The 17820-nt window shown below is 47.6% G+C and overlaps 1 protein-coding gene across 1 annotated transcript in view; it reads left to right on the top strand.

Annotated features, from left to right (window-relative positions):
* The first annotated feature begins 15126 nt into the window (after positions 1-15126).
* LOC138262106 (uncharacterized) overlaps positions 15127-17820 on the top strand; it is a 134537-nt gene continuing 131843 nt past the window's right edge. Inside the window, exon 1 of the mRNA XM_069211899.1 lies at positions 15127-15293. Coding sequence (XP_069068000.1) covers positions 15197-15293 — 97 coding nt within the window. The 5' untranslated portion in view covers positions 15127-15196. The remainder of the gene's footprint in view (positions 15294-17820) is intronic.

The following is a 17820-nucleotide window of genomic DNA, read 5'->3' as shown; positions in this document are numbered from 1 at the left end:
CGCTGGTTGATCTTCTCTGTGTTCTCTCTCTCTGGACGTCTTCCTCCTCCTCCTCCCTGTCTTTGCCGCCTCAAGCCCCTTCCGTCACGCTTTTAATCCGGGTTTGCTTGCAGAGCTTGGCCCTCTTTTCTTATTTCAGTGCCCCGGGGATATGGCAATATCGGCCCCGTTTCTATATTACAAAGCAGCGTTGTTGCAACACTGTTACACCCCTTTAGTCCACAATCCCTTTACATCCATGGGACAGAAGGAGAGTGCCAGCCCTCCTGACTCTCCAACCACAAAAGGTTTGAGTCCTGTATGCAGTCTTTCAAACAATCCTACATCACTCCTAATGGACTCCAGCAGCTCATGCATTGAATTGCGTTGTGGAAGGTATAAGGTCGACGTTTCAGTCTCCCAAGGCCCAAACCGTCCATGAGACCATCCTCAGGACAATGTGTCATAGTATATTAGAGCACAATAATTATTGCTTTCAACATCAACTTCCTAGAAAAGCACTGCTTAACCCTTTTTGTCCGGCACATACAACTCTAGTCAGTTACTCCAGTATAAAGAAAGGCTTTATGATTGATTCGAGCCCAGTGGTAGTTTACATATCTGTCAAATATTGTTACAATATTTGTGCAATCTGATATTTATTTTCTGACATATTGGCCTACTGATATTTTTAATCCGAAGTTTTGTCCAAACATCAAGCTAGTACACAGACAACCTATGACTCACCAAATGCCACTGCAAACAGATGTAGCATGGACAGAAACACAACCAAAATGAATATGACAACCATACCTACAGTTCCGCCCTCTGGTAATACCATCAGCAACACAGATCCACGAAATGCCCGGACCCTTAGAAACATGCCACCATCCTATCAATACTGTAAAACCCTTTAGCAGACCTGAAGACACTAGCACACTACTGACCCATCTCCCTGCTACCCTACCCAGCGAAAATCCTAGAAAGCTCATAAACAACCGACTGGCCGACAACTTTATTGAGAACTATGGGGGTCATTACAACATTGGCGGTAACTGCCACTTTCCGCCGTGCAGAAGACCGCCAACACACCGCCGCGGAATTCCACCACAGCTATTACGACCCACAGCTCGGAATCTGCCAAAATCTAGACACCCACACAAGTCTGCCACACCAAAGGTCAGTGATAAACTGTTGATAACAAAACCTTCACCGTCACGCCAACAGGAATACACCCACACTATCACGACCCACGAATCCACGCGGCGGTCTTTAAACCGCAGTAAACCATTGGCAGTACACACTGCAGCGCTCAAAATACACACACACTTACAATACACAACCACATTGGACAGTTCCAAATACACACACCTGATACACATACACACACCACTCCCACACAACGAATACAATATAAACCACCCGCCCACATCACCCACAAACCCTTACAACCAAAAATGTAGACGAAGGCCAGAGAGACAGCACAGCAAAGACAACACCAGCATACAGAGGCACACAACACCATCACACATACACGCACAAAACACCCTGCACAAAACACCACACACCCCTGAACATCACCCCACACATCACAGCACACACCACTGCACACATCACCCACACCACCCCATGGCACCGCAAAGACACCCCAGGTTTTCTGAGGAGGAGCTCAGGGTCATGGTGGAGGAAATCATCCGGGTAGAGCCACAGCTATTCGGATCACAGGTGCAGCACACCACCATAGCTAGGAAGATGGAGCTATGGCACAGAATCGTGGACAGAGTCAACGCAGTGGGACAGCACCCAAGAACACGGGATGACATCAGGAAGAGGTGGAACGACCTACGGGGGAAGGTGCGTTGTGTAGTCTCAAGACACTACGTCGCAGTTCAGAGGACTGGCGGCGGACCCCCACCTCTTTCCACACAACTAACAACATGGGAGGAGCAGGTCTTGGCTATACTGCATCCTGAGGGCCTCGCAGTAGTAGCTGGAGGAATGGACTCTGGTAAGTCAAATCTTAACTATTACATCAACCACCCTACCTGCATGCTATCACATACCCTCCCCTCACCCCATCACTCCAACTCCTCACATATGTCCCACTATCACAAACCACACATCCCCACACCAAGCCCTGCATGCAACAACAAAACATGGACACCCATCACCAATGCATGGCCACTACACATACCCACACAGACCCCTAAACAATTAGCACACAAGGTCCTACACAGGAATGCAAGCACTGGGGTACAGGGTCACCCACCCATTGCACACCATGGCACACACAGATGCAATAATCATGCCTTTACACCCCTGCAGGACCCCTACCCAACGTCACCGGACAGGAGGTACCAGACATGTCCACTCCACCCACAGAAGAGGCCCACAGTGATGACAGCAGCTTTGTCCAACTGGATCTAGATGACCAGCCCGGCCCATCTGGGACCTCGGGACAGTCGGTTCCCCTCACACTGGCACAAGCCACCACAGAGCCTCCCCCCTCAGGAAACACCAGCACAGCACCCACCCAGCGGGCCCATACCTCTGTCCCCAGGACACGTCAAGCAGCAGTGTATCCACCACTACAGGGAACCCAGGCTAACCCACCACCCCAACAACAGCAGGGACCTGGGGGCAGTGGTAGTGGGCACACGGTTCAGGGGGCAGAGGCCCAGGAACACAGGGGAACTGAGAGGGCTGCTGTGCGACAAGGGGAGGACAGGCCCAGGAAACCCACTCTCCACAAGGCGCTCTCCAACATAATGGGAGCCTACCACCATTCCCAGGAGACGATGGCAACGGTACTGGCCAAGTTTCAGGAGACACAGCGGCTGCAGGAGGATCAGTAATTGGGGTTCAGGGAGGAACTCAAATCCATCAATACCACCCTGGGCACCATTGTAGGGGTGCTGAAGGAACTCGTGAACACCAGGAGGGACAATGTGGCACAACAAGGGGCCCCTGACACTAGCCTGGACGATGAACTGCCCACCACCTCTGCCGGCGCTAGTGGTCAGGAGGCACCGCCACAGGACCACGACACCAGCACCCCAGCCCCAGCAGATGGAGAACCACCCCGCAAGCGGTCCCTGAGATCCAGGACAAAGACAGAGAACAATGTCAAGACCCCCGCCAAGAAATTAGACCATCCTGATTGTCATCCTTCTGTCCCAGTTTGTCCCTGTCCATCCTTAAACTGCCCCAGCTCCACTTCTTATGGCCCTTTGGACAATGCACCTGTGAGACTAATAGACTGGACTATGCCATGGACATTCCTCCACCATCACCCCTGACCATTTTACAACCCCCTCCACTAATTAGCACTTAAATAAACACCCTTAAATCACAAAACTATCTGGAGTCAGTCTGTGCTTTCACAAATGTGTATTATACAATAACTGAGGGAAATAGCAATGTCCATTCTATTGTCAACATACCTATGTCACACAGCTCTAGTCCATGAGGTAACATAGCAGTGGTCACACAGTGGGACCCACATCTGTGAAATCGAAAGGGAAAATGACAAATCAGGGTCCATACACTGGGTGAAAATGAGAGACAAATGAGAGGTAGAACAAGTGTATCAGATGTAGGAGGCAGTGATGTCTTCTTACCTGTGTCTCACTGGAAGTATTGATGAATCACGGTGTTTCTGTTGTCGATATCCTCTTCTTCTGCCTCCTCTTCTTCACTGTCCACAGGCTCCACAGCTGCCACAACACCTCCTTCTGGACCATCCTCCTGCAGAAAAGGCACCTGTCGTCGCAAAGCCAAGTTGTGCAGCATACAGCAGGCCACGATGATCTGGCACACCTTCTATGGTGAGTAGAATAGGGAACCACCTGTCATATGGAGGCACCTGAACCTGGCCTTCACGAGGCCAAAGATCCTCTCTATAACCCTCCTAGTTCGCCCATGTGTCCTGGGATTCATCACTGGGGTCAGTAGCCATGACAGCTTGGGGTAGCCAGAGTCACCTGCAAATGTCGAGGGACAACTGTTAGACACACACTAACCCTTAGGGGCAACCCCAGACAAATATTCACACTGTATAGGGTCCATGTCCTCACCTAATAGCCACACAGGGTGCCTCTGGAGTTGCCCCATCACGTAAGGGATGCTGCTATTCCTCAAAATGTAAGCGTCATGCACTGAGCCAGGAAACTTGGCGTTCACATGGGAGATGTACTGGTCGGCCAAACACACCATCTGCACATTCATTGAATGGTAACTCTTCCGGTTTCTGTACACCTGTTCACTCCTGCTGGGGGGGACCAAGGCCACATGTGTCCCATCAATGGCACCTATGATGTTGGTGATATGTCTCAAAGCATAGAAGTCACCTTTCACTGTAGGCAAATCCTCCACCTGAGGGAAAATTATGTAGCTGCACATGTGTTTCAGCAGGGCAGACAACACTCTGGACAACACGTTGGAGAACATAGGCTGGGACATCCCTGATGCTACGGCCACTGTAGTTTGAAAAGACCCACTTGCCAGGAAATGGAGTACTGACAGGACCTGCACTAGAGGGGGGATACCTGTGGGATGGCAGATAGCTGACATCAGGTCTGGCTCCAACTGGGCACACAGTTCATGGATTGTGGCACAGTCAAGTCTGTAGGTGACAATTACATGTCGCTCTTCCATTGTCGACAGGTCCACCAGCGGTCTGTACACCGGAGGATGCCGCCATCTCCACACCTGCCCCAGAGGACGTGCTCTATGAATGAGAACAGCGAGCAGAGGGTCAGCCAACACTGAGGTAAGAAAACACAACTTTATTCCACACATTTTTCAATCCGCTATGTGCCTGTCTTAGTGTGTATGCAAGGCCAAGATATGTGTGACGCATTTACAATTAATGGCACGTGGCCCCCTGAAATGGTGGCTGCCTGACCTGTAAGGTGGGACAAGGGGGTATGAGGTAACAGCGCTGGCATTGTACACTGTCGCGGTAGGCGGTCGAAAACCGCGGCGCAATCCTGCATTGGTTAACATTGGACCCTATGGGTCCAGGGAGCCAATGGCGATGTACGCCGGTGGTGACGGTACGCACTGCCGCGGACGTGACCGCCATTTTCTCTCTGTTCATTCACTTGATACCTGATCTTCAACAGGAGAGGACCTACACTGCAAGTGCTGCTGTGACCTCAGTCTGGAAGCAACAATGGCTCAAGTGTCTGGGGAAAGGGACCCTGCCTTCACATCGGAGGAGTTGGACAAACTAGTGGATGGGGTCCTCCCCCAGTACACGCTACTCTACGGTCCTCCAGACAAACAGGTGAGTACACTGTGAGCATGCTGTATGGGCAATGCCTGTTTGGAGTGGTGTGGATGGGAGATTGGGGGGGGAATGAGGCGTGCATCCAACGACAGTGAGTGCATGTGCGTCATGGCAAGGGTAGAAACGTGGGCCAATGACTGTGACGGTCCGGACAGTTATATCTTCTCCTTTTCCCCTGTACTATTCCTGTAGGTCAGCGCCCACCAGAAGAAGGATATTTGGCGTGCCATCGCCAAGGAAGTCCAAACCCTGGGGGTCCACCACAGACGAAGCACCCACTCCTGGAAAAGATGGGAGGACATTCGCCGCTGGAGCAAGAAGACGGCGAAGGTCCAGCTGGGGATGTCCTCCCAACGTGGGAGGGGTGCCCATCGCACTATGACCCTCCTGATGTTCCGGATCCTGGCGGTGGCGTATCCGGAGTTGGATGGGTGCTTGAGGGCATCACAGCAGCCACAAAGGGGTGAGTACAGTCACATTCATCTGATTCAGCGCGCATTGGAGGTGTCTGGGCGGGGGAGGTGGGCTGTGGGTACCCCTAGGCCAGGGCCAGTTTTGTAGGCAAGGTCCCTTCGTAAGGCAGGCCATGTGGCACCCCACCCCACCAGTGTTAAGAGCCATCTACCCCTAGTCAGGCTCCTGTGACTTCAATGTGTGCAGCAATCGGGCATAGGCCTTGTACCCCATGTCGCTGTGATTGATTAATTAGGGAACTCTAAGTGCATGGCGTAGTGCAGAGGGCTGCTGTGTCTGTAGTGTCCACCAACGGTAGCCGTATTGCATGCACTGAACATGTTTTTCTACTTTATTTCCCCCCTTTTTTGTGGTCTACCTGTTCTTGTGTGCATTAGCATCATCACACGGAGAAACAGTGCCACCGGAGCAGGAGGGAACTGCATCCCACATGGCCCTGGAGGGCGACACTACAGACTCCGAATTCACCAGTGGGATGGAGGGCAAGGGGAGCTCCACGGCGGGGACAGGAGTTGAGACCAGCGACACCGACTCCTCCTCTGATGGGAGCTCCATTGCGATGGCAGGGCCCTCTGTGCCCACCGCATCTACAGGTACAGCCGCTACCCCCCCTACTAGCACCCCCCTCCCAGCAGCCCCTCAGCGTGTGCCCCGTGGCTGCTCACCCAGGAGGGTGGGCATCTCCTTCGCCCCAGGCACCTCAGCCCCTGCCCCTGTCAGCCCTGCTGCCCTCAGTGAGGAGGACATTGACCTCCTCAGATCCCTCACTGTTGGGCAGTCTGCCATTCTGAATGCCATCCAGGGTGTAGAGAGGCAGTTTCAACAGACAAATGCATACCTGGAGGGCATTCATTCTGATCAGGCAGCCCAACAGCGAGCTTGTCAGACTCTGGCCTCAGCACTGATGGCAGCCATTGTCCCTGTGTCAAGCCTCCCCCCTCCAACTTCCTCCACCGAGCAACAATCCCCAGTACCTCAGCCTATCCCAAGCACACCATCAGACCAGCATGCACACACCTCAACACACAAGGGTAGCTCTGGCAAACATAAGCACCACACATCCCACAGGTACTCACACAAGCATCATACCCATGCACACATACCAACATACACTGCCTCCACTGTGTCCCCCTCCTCCTCGTCTCCCTCCTCCCTCCCTGTCACGTCTCCACTCACACCTGCATGCAGTACATCTTCAGCCACTACCTCCATCACCAGCACGCCCATTACCACACACCGCTCACGTGCACTCACCACCCCCACTACCATTCACACATCCCCTGTGTCCTCTACCAGTGTGTCTGTGAGCCCACCTCCCAAACTACACAAACGCAGTCACACACCCACCCAACAGCCATCCACCTCACGACACTGTGTGTGTGTCACTCTCTTTTCCCTTCCCCCTCCCCTGTGTCGTAGGTGTGGTACTCACTGTGGTCGTCGCCGCCGGCTTTCATGCTCCTGGTAGAGGAGCAGGAAGAGAATGGCAGGTAGAATTTAGAGTTCAGGCTCCATGGCGTCCTGGTTCCTAGTGGGGTGCGTTGAGGTGAACGTTTTCCCTTCCAAGTCCTGTTTCCGCCATGTTCTTGTTTACAGTGAATCCGCCCCGGAAAAGGTGGCGGATTAGCCTCTCATGAAACTGTGGGCGGTACATTGTCTTCCACCTGTCTGTTGGCGGTGACCATCACGCTGTTTGTTCTACCACTGTGGCGGTCGGAGTGTTAAAGTGTCTGTCTATGTTTGCGGTTTCCGCCACGGTTGTGATTCCATTTTTTTTACCGGCGGCCTGTTGGCGGTTTTACCGCCGCTTTAACACCGACCGCCAGGGTTGTAATGAGGGCCTATGTCTATGATCCATCCCAATCTGGACTCAGATCAAATCACAGCACCAAGACTGCCCTCATCACTGCCACCAGTAACATCTGCATCATCATGGACGAGGAAGACAACGCAGCACCTCTGAGACCGTGTTTAACTCAATCGTCTCAGCACCTCCAAGAAACCAGATGCAAAGAAAGGCATTTCATTGGATCACAAACCATACTAGGCTGTTAGTCTGTTCCAGCACCCCTCCACTGTCTCCAACCTGATCTGCGATGCCCCCTAAGACTTATCACTCAGCCCCAGGTTTTTCAAAGTCTACATGGCACAGTTTGCTAGCATTTTCTGAGCCTGCAGAGCAACATCATCTTGTATGCTCATGACACTCTGCTCATCCTCTCCAGTACCTAAACAAAATCCATTGATTGCATGCAAGAAGTTGCTTACTGGATGAAGACCAACTGCTTGAAGTTCAACTCAGACATACCAGAGGTGGTACTCTTCGAGAAAGACACTCTCATTCTGGCACTTGATCTGTTGGCCCTCAGAATTTCAGACCCACACTCACCCTGTGCAAGCCAAGCTAAGAAACTAGAAATTTTGATTGGCAATCAAACAACCAGATTAACTTGAACACCTTCTCCTGTTTCCACATTCTCAGGCTCCTCAGGAAAATCTTCAGATGGCTTCTGCTCAACACGTGTCAAACCATCGCCCAAGTCCTAATAACTAGCAAACTCGACAGAGGAAACACACTTCACATTGGCAAAACCACATGGCTCACAAAGAGACTTAGGGTTATTCAAAATGAAGCAGTCACACTCACAATGAAACTCCCACCCTGCACCCACATATCACCACACTCAAAGACCTCCACTGGCTCTCCAATCATAAACTCGGCCTCTTCAAATCACTCAAACACACTTAAAAAGCACTGCGAAACCAAGGACCGGCATACTTGAACATCCACAAAGCTTCTACAACACGACCAGACATCCTCACTCTGCCAGCATGCTGCTCGACCATGTCCCCTGCATCGAAAGAGCCAGCAGCCACACTTTTTTATATTTAGCACCTAAAGCCTGGAAAAACCTTCCCATTCACATTAGAGCTGCCAGATCACTCCTAGAATTAGAAAAAAATGAAAATTTTGGCTCCACCAATAATCTCCAGAAAGGGCCTCACACTCCAACGCTCTATTCTGATTGATTGATTGATTACCCATCTTATAAAGCGCGCACAACAGGTTTCCCAGCACTCACCAGAGAGTACAGTATTCTAAGACACTTTTACAAATTAAGACAATGGGAACAGCCAAGTTTGCAGCATCTTCCTGAATTCCAACAAGGAATTACAGTTTCTCAGATGTAACAGTAGAGAGTTACGTAATTTGGGTCCCAGAGTACAAAACGCATGCCCACCTTGTCGGAACATCTTGACTCTAGGAACAACGGCAAGTCGCTGACAACTCGATCTAAGGATCCATTGCAGCATGCATTAAGTAACTTCTGTGCTCAGGTAGGAGGGGGTGCTGTTGTGGAGGAATTTAAACATGAAGCACAGTGCTTTAAAATACACCTGTTTTTCAACAGGCAGCCAATGAAAAGAAGTTAATGAAGTAGCAAGGCTTACAAGCTGTGCTGGACTGAGCAAAAGACGCGCCGCAGCATTTTGTACTACTTGGAGCCATTTTAGTAAGATTTTATTGACACCTAGGTAAAGAATGTTTCCGTAATCCAACCTTGGCATGACCAAGGCCTGGACAACGGTGCACTGGGCTACAAAATGAATACAACAAAGGATTTTTCTTAGCCATTTTAGGATGCCAAAACACGTGGCAGCTTCCATCGTTATCTGTTTTTTCATAGACACCTCCTGATCAAGCCATACTCCTAAGCTCTTTACCGATGTGGCAGGAAGTGGAGGAGCACCCAAGGATGTCAGCCAAAGATGTGAGCTCCATAATGAAGGGGATTTACCGACCAATAAAAGTTTGGTCTTGTCCCCATTCAGCTTCAGAGAATTAGCAGACATCCAATTTGCCAGCTGCTGAAGACAAAGGGGAAGTGCAGCTACAGTTGATTTATTTTCAGAGGTCAAGGAGACCACAATTTGGGTGTCATCCACATAAGAGAATTTGAGTCAGACCAAAACTCTCAACAATATTAGTCAATGGTCTCACATACAGATTAAAGAGTAGCGGGCTCAGAATAGAACCCTGAGGAACTCCAGATGTAACAGCGCGTGCCTTAGATCTAAATTGGTCAGAATGAACCTGAAAAAAGCAAGCTTTCAAAAAGGATTCTAATCCTGTGGGGGCTTTGCATCTTATACCCAAGCAAATAAGTCTCCGGAGTAATGTATCTTGATTAACCGTGTCAAAGGGTGTGCTTAAGTCTAGGAGCAGAAGTGCAGCTGCCTCCCCTTCATCTAAGTCATGTTTCAAGAATTCTGTAACCCTGAGCAGAGCTGATTTGGTACTATAGCCTGCCCGGAAGCCCGACTGAGAGGGGTGAATTTAAACAAAAAAAAAGGTTAAAATGCATTTCGCTAACACTCTTAATTAAAGAACCAGTTACAGAATATAGAATTCAGTAAATGGTGCGGCAGCAGTGAATGGAAGATTCAAAATCATACCACGATCTGCTACTCCAGAATACACCACTGACCGGTAGTCTCTTTTCATGTAAACTTTGAAGACAGGCTGCTGTGAACTGGATGCTTCTTAAGTGACGTGATCATGCAGAGCTTAAACCTGCAGCACCCACTGAGACTGAAAGTGCCAATCTGCACAACAGATGAGGCGTATTTCTTGAGAAAACAAGGGCTGTTAGAAGGTATAACCTATAAGCTATAAGAAGGTAAACCCTACAAAAAAGAATCCTGCACATGGTACCTCCCGTCTCATCGTGATGCTGCCAGACTAAACTATAAAAAGCCAGGTACTTAAGGTATTGCATGTAAATTGAGATCAATCAATCATTCAGAGTTTGTAAAGCGCAACGACTCACCCGTAAGGGTCTCAAGGCTCTAAGGAGGTTGCTCACTGAGCTTGAGGCGATGACTACATCAAAAAATGTTACAGAACTACAAATTGCTGGGGCAGAGCCACAAAGCCCCAAAGCACCAGTCGCCACCAAATTATACTCACCTAACTCTTTTTTTACTAGACTTGTGCCAGTTCCGCACATGAGATGTTTCAAATAGTAAAAAACCTTTCGGAACCTTCCTCAAGGGGCTCCGTTCTCGAACCTTCAACATCACTATGCAATGAATTGGCATCTTTTTTCTTGACAAAAATTCAGAACATCTATATTAAGCTCCAATGACCAATTGAAAATGAGGATAATAGATTCAGGAGGCCCTGCCGTACACTTAGCTGTACTCACTTAATGCAATACCTCCCATGACTTCGGACAACCTCCCCAACATTCTAGGTAAAAATAAGTCTGGGTCAACTAAGGATCCAATATCACCTCACATTTTAAGAAAAGTAAAAGATGAGGTACTTCCAGTTATTTTGGAGATGGTGAATCTCTCCTTAACCATGGGCTGTGTCCCTAAAGCATGGAAACATGTCATGGTTAAAGCCCCTTCAAAAAAAACAAATATGGACCCACTTGACATGGGCAACTACTGCCCAATATCCCTCCTTTTTGAGATAAGCAAAATTGTAGAAAAGCATGTGAAACTTGCACTGTCAGAGTTCCTTGAGAAGCATGATATTTTACATCCCAATCTAACGGGTTTTTGCCCGTATCACAGCACAGAGACAGCCCTCTTAGCCGGGGTAGAAGAAGCTAAAAAGCTACATGACCTGGAAGGGACGGCAGCAATTACTCTCCTCGATCTAAGCTCAGCTTTTGATACTGTAAGCCATGGCATTCTTGTGGGTCAGTTGCAGAGGGTGGGAATCTTAGGCCCTGCTTCAGCATGGCTGAAGTCCTTCCTAGAGAATAGGATTTTTCAGGTCTTTGAGGGTAATTGCACCTCAGAAATTCATCCATTAAAATGTGGAGTTCTTCAGGGCTCATCACTGAGCCATACTCTTTCTAATTTGTATATGAGATCACTGGTGGACATTGTCCTGCCTTTTGGGATTTTATTAGTCTCTTATGCTGATGCCACACAAGTTTTTATCTCCCTTAAGCCATGCCAAGACTCTTCTTTCCCTTTCTTGGGTCCCTGTTTAGTGAAAGTGGCTGAATGATTGAAGAGCTCTTGTCTCAAATTAAATTGAGACAAAATGGAATTGATGAACCTGGTCAATAATTTTAAACCTTCTTTAGATGTGGGCTGGCCAACTAGTTTGGGGAACTCTCTTGTCCCAAAATCCGCCATGGGGAGCCTGGAAATCTGGTTGAATAAAGCCTTCAAATTCGACTCCCAGGCAATAAAGCTCTCAGCTACCTGCTATGGTATGCTGGGAATGCTTAGTAAAATCCTCCCTCTGCTTCCGATGTGGCAAGAAGGTTGGTAGTACAGGCACTCATTCTGTCCCGCTTGGACTATGGTAACTCATTATACCTGGAAGCGAATACGGCCACAATAGGAAAACTTCAGATTGTACAAAACTCTGCGGCTCAAGTACTGTATAACATCCCCAGATATCAGTCAGCAAGACAATCACTAAGCTCTCATTGGCTCCCGGTGAATGAGAGAGTTAAAATGAAATCACTCTGGATTGCCCACCGAATTCTACTTGGCAAAGGTTCCCCAATCCTTCGATCTCTGATATCTCCATACCTCCTGAATAAAAGGCTTCTCTCCTCAAATGCTCAAATGGTCAAGATTCCTCTTATCAAACAGATGAATTATGGTGGGCGTTCCTTAACTTACAATGTGGCCAAATTGTGGAATAGACCCCCTGCATTAAGATCAATTAAACAGGAAGTCAACTTTCGGAAAGCCCTGAAAGCATGGCTACTTGGAGAAGGGCTCCTTTAAGGTGCCCTCTCCCCCCCAGATCCTGATCCTGATTCTGTGCCTCACTTTAGCACTGGGAGGCCTATGGGTAGCCTCACGCTCCACAAGTGCTGTATAGAATAGAATAGAACAGAAGTCAAGCTCAATGGATCTCGGTGAGGAGCAACACAAAATAAGGAGGGAAGCATGAATTGGACCCTGAGCACTTTAGTGACCAACTGTGAACAGGAGGATCCTGATAAAGTGGAGTTTGTTGATGGCCCTATGCAGCAATGGCCATGTGACAAATAGAGTGCAGTTTGCTGATGCATTGACATCACTGTCTAGATGAGATGCAGGCGTCACTTCTACCCAACTCCCTGCAGTGGGGGCCGTGTAGAGTAAAGTGGAGTTTGTGGATGGCCCATGCAGCAGTCCCCAGGGAAAGTAGGAGGTGCACTTTGCAACCTCTGAAATAGTTCAAATGTATTTCACGTGCAGTTTTAAGATAGTTTCTGGATGGTCGCATGCAGCAGTGAACAGAGAAAGTAGCGGGTGCAATTTGCTTACGCATCTATTAATATTGTCTGGTGGGGTGCACATGAACTTTCTAGATCAGTGGTTCTTAACCTTTTGCCTTCTGTGGACCCCCACAGGAACCTATTACTGGAATCTGGGGAACCCCAGTGGATCATTATTGGCATCTGGTGGCCACTACTGATTCATTACTGGTACCAGGGAACCACAGCGTAAGCAATTTTGATGATTTAAACCGCAAAACAATATACAGAAATACAGACACAGGCATTCTTTAAATACACAGATGATTACATTATTGATTTGAATCACAAAGATTAAAAAAATCAACATTTCAACTTTAACTGTCAGGTTGGAGCTTTTCTAAATTCAATTAGTAATGCCTATCATCCATTTTTTATTTAGTTTGGTGAACTTGTACTGCTCCCACAAATCAGTCTGAGGATAATAACTTAATGTTTTGTGCCTAATATAAAATTACTTCACATTTACAGAATATTTTAAAATGTTCAATTTTACTTTTTGCTTCCTTGTACATAGACGCTTTATTAATCTATTCATAGTATTTGATTTTCTGAGAAGGTGTTGTGGACCTCCGGGGGCCCTAGACCACAGGTTAAGAAGCACCTTTTTGATAGCATGCAGTGACCAGACAAAATACAGTTTGTGGGAGGTCCCTTATAATAAAGTGTCACTCATTAGGTAGTGGAGGATTGTCACTCACATACACACTGAAAGCAGAGAAGTATTACACATTATGAAAACATGGCAGCTATGTTCTCTGCTTAAATCACTGTGACTGTGTTGTGCAAGTGCTCTCCTCAGTTTGACTACCTTAACACTGGTCGCCCACCTCTTCACTCAATCAGACGGAATTCTTGGCTTGTAATAGTGAGGAATATTATTTTGTAGATCACGGTGTCTCATCTGATGTGATTTCACAACTTGTCCGAATGTATTCTGCACTCTTAGGCCCATATTTGTGGTTGGTTTGCACTGCATTAGCATCATATTTTTTTACGTTAAAACAGCGCAAACCTAACTCCATATTTATATTTTGACGCTAGACCCGTCTAACATCAAAATATTGGAATTAGCGCCATTTTTAGGATGCGCGAACCCACCTTGAGTCAATGAGATGCAAGGTAGGCCTTCTCTTCCTGAAAATGACTCTAACCCCTTAGCACCATATAGCCCCCGGCGCAGAAACGACACATGGGTGGGAGGCGGATCTAAATAATGGCGCTAAGCTCGCTTAGCGACATTATTTAACGACTGGGCCAGCCGAGGCGTTAAGGTCCAGGTAGGCCCATTTCCATGGGGAAACACCATGGAATGGGCACAAAGATGCCCACCGCAACCCCCAGGAACACCACCACCCACTCCACAGGGACGCTACAGAGAGGGAGGGAGCTTCCTTTTTTTTTTGGGCTGTGCCACTGGGGGCCCCTTGCATGGGCCCCTCTGTCTGGCACTGGCTATTTGGGCATGCTCTTCGGACACTGGACGCCTGGCGTTGGTGGGAATTACTTCTGTCTTTACTTAGACAGGAGTCCATTTTTGGGTGCCTGTGCGTTGAAAAAAGACACTAGATTGATTTGTGGCAATATTTATGCCACAAACCAGTCTAGCATCATTTTTCACCCGCTAACGCCATTTCCACTAACACCATTCTGGACCGACTAGCATCATTTTCTTTGACTCTAGCCATTCCTTAGTTCCATTGTACGTCATTTTATAAATATGGCGCACAGATGGCGTTAGGAAATTACGTAAGCTCACGCAAAAAAAAAGATGACGCACAACTGCGTTAGCACAGTTGTGTGTCATTTTTCATAAATATGGCCCCAATTTACAGACAAGTGACCTAAAGACAAACTGACATGGACGTCAATTAAGGGTCACCAGGGGTCGTAGCTGCGACCTCTGTTCTGCCTCTTCCGACCCCTGGCACCGCCTTTGTGATCCCTGGCTTCAGAGCTGCCAGCATCAGTGCCAGAAATACAGGGGCTGCTCCAATCTCTTTGCTTTTTGACAATGTTGTATTACACTAATAGTGAATAATGAGGAAGTGCTCTACTGTAAAAGCTGCACGTGCAGTCTGCGGACTTGTCTGTTTCCGGTGATCTCGTCGAGAGAACGGAGGGCACTGAGAGCTGGGGAGAACTGACGGAGTGTGAATGAAGGATGGCTGCGGTGCTCACTCCTTCACTGTTGCTGCTGCTTCTCAACTCCATCACTGCACATCCGGGTCCCGAGGAGCCCACAGACAGCGGGGGCCCAGGTAGGTCTGTCAGTATCTTAGGAGGTAATACTAGGACCCGTATGCAGGATGAGAAACTGAAAACATGCAGCTGTGTGGATGGAATAAAACGTCAAGTGGAGTGAGCGAGCTGCGCAAACCGTGTTTGGAAATAACAAACCTTCATAGTCAACTTTACTGTGCCTGAAAGCTAAAAAAGTTATTGCAGCTGAAAGGCCTCCTTCTATCACTTGTTTATGTGAAGGTGTTGAATTTGGAATATAGGGAAAGTCTCTTTCATGAGAGAGGTTTTCAAAGTTACTAACCCCCAAATACTTGCAACCTCTGACTGAAACTGTATTCATCAGTCGGCTTTTTTGGTCTCTCTGTATCTGAGGTTGATTTTTTCTACGAAAACCTTTGATCTACATTATCCCTTTTTTCACAATACACTGTCTCAGAAGCAATAGTGTTGTAAAAGTACCTCGCAGAGTCGAATGTCTTCCTGAACCCGGACAGGTGTAGGAAGACAAAGGTCGTAACCCCAAAATATCTCAGAGAAATAAACTAAAATCTTTAGTCTGCTGATATACATCAGGGAGAAAATCCTAACAAAAAGCATCAGACCTGGAGTCTTAGGACAAATTAATGCGGTGTCCTTTGATGACTGACAAAATCACTAACAATGTAGAAACTATGCGAAATTATATGAAATATTCCTATAAAACTGAGGCTCCAATTCCTCTTCAGGGAGGCGATAACGTGATCCTGGTCCCTCAACTCCCAAAGAGACTACAACCTGCAACGGCTGGGCGGTCACCGCTGCCCACAAAGGTTCCTGCATTCTGAATTTGCCACCATGCTAACTGCATCTCCTGCCCATTAACACGCAGCAAAGCGCCTCCACACAGACTGTCATCAAGCGCTGATTTCAGCTCAAGCTCATCATCTCTTTAATTCCCGCTTTGACAGGTATAATGTGCAGAGTAAACTGCATTTGTGCAGATGGTGACTCTGCTTCTCTGGTCCTAAAGCGGACCAAAAATCTTTGACGCCTACTTAAACTGACTATTTTCTAGCACAATGTTTAGCAACAGGTCACACGATCTGTCTGATTCTGAAAAAACAACACATTCCTTCATATATTGAGAAGAGAAACCCCAAGACCTGCCTGGGCACTCCAGGACTGGGAGGCAGGGTAGAAGTGAAGAAAAAGTGAGTTCCATCAGAAGTGAGTCTTACCTTCCTACCTTTGTCCACTGTCCACTCATCCTCCTTTTGTGAAGGTCACAGGCTTGTCCAGTGGTCCCAGGACCAGTCCATGCCTAGAACTTTTTGGGTTGGGGAGAGACGTGGGCCCCAACGCTCCCGGCTGCAAGCCCTGGTGTCAAGGCTCACTCCATACAAGAGGTAATCCAACTTCTACATAGAGGGGAGGGGTACGTTGCACCTTTTGCTGTGACAGATTGTCAACTTATTCATCAGTACCATGGAGTGAGTAAAGTACCAACACCAGCTTCAACAGTGTATTTCAGCATTCATAAAAAAGAGGAAGTAATACTGGCAAGGGTGCTCCATTTTCTTGTTTTTTGTTTTGGGTTAATCAAGTTGGATCATTTGGAGCTATTGGGTATTCATTTTGATGTCAGAAGCTCGGTAATAGAGAAATTGTGCTACAGATCAGCTATAGATGTCCATCCTTTCTATTTGGAAGACAACCATCTACCTCTACCTCCCTCAAGGTGAAGAATAACAATAGAAAGATTTAGATGTATTTTGTTGTTTAGTTAATATTAGTTAGAATACTCCTGGTCATCCTCTTGTGATCCAGCAGGATAGGAACTGCTAATGTACCTAAGACCTTAATGTAGAGTTTATTATCTATAACGAGCAGGGCAAGAGGTCTATAGGACTTGCACAGATGGTCATCTCTGCTGGGGTTGGTGACCATAGATACCTTACACGCCTTTATACAATAAGGTTGAAATCAAAGCAACATACTTTTTCTTTCTCATAAGATCAGCTCTCCTGAAATCAACACTAACAAAGTGGGTTAATTGTTGGAAAGAATGCAGTCCTGCTCATGCAATAAGTCCAAAGTCTTGCTAGGTGAAACACACAGTTTCAGTAAATAAACCAGGACTCAACTCCTAGTAGTTATGGCTTAGAACAGTTGGGCTTAGCTTCAGGAACATGTGTGGTGTTTAGCAGTACCGAACCATCTTCAACTTCATCATAAATCGGACCATCTCCAGGGTTATTCTGATGTATACAGGGATTTGTTCAGCAGCAAATGGGTCAGATTTCAGGAAAACACTGCAGAATCTGGTGCACTAATACTGGTTTGCACATGGTGTTCCTCATTCCATAATGGCCCACAAGGGGATTACATTTAATTCCTCCATAATACTGGGACAAGGTATGCTGGCACTCTGGATATTGGTCAGGCTGGGTTTGGTACTGTCATCTGATAGATGGCCAGAAAGACTAAGGGGCATATTTATACTCTGTTTGCGCCGGATTTGCGTCATTTTTTTTTACGCAAATCCAACGCAAAACTAACTCCATA

Source organism: Pleurodeles waltl, chromosome 1_1, assembly GCF_031143425.1.
Source record: "Pleurodeles waltl isolate 20211129_DDA chromosome 1_1, aPleWal1.hap1.20221129, whole genome shotgun sequence".
In the NCBI taxonomy this organism is placed as follows: Eukaryota; Metazoa; Chordata; class Amphibia; order Caudata; family Salamandridae; genus Pleurodeles; species Pleurodeles waltl.
Note: the sequence above shows the minus strand (reverse complement) of the source record. Positions and strands in the feature narration are given on the sequence as shown.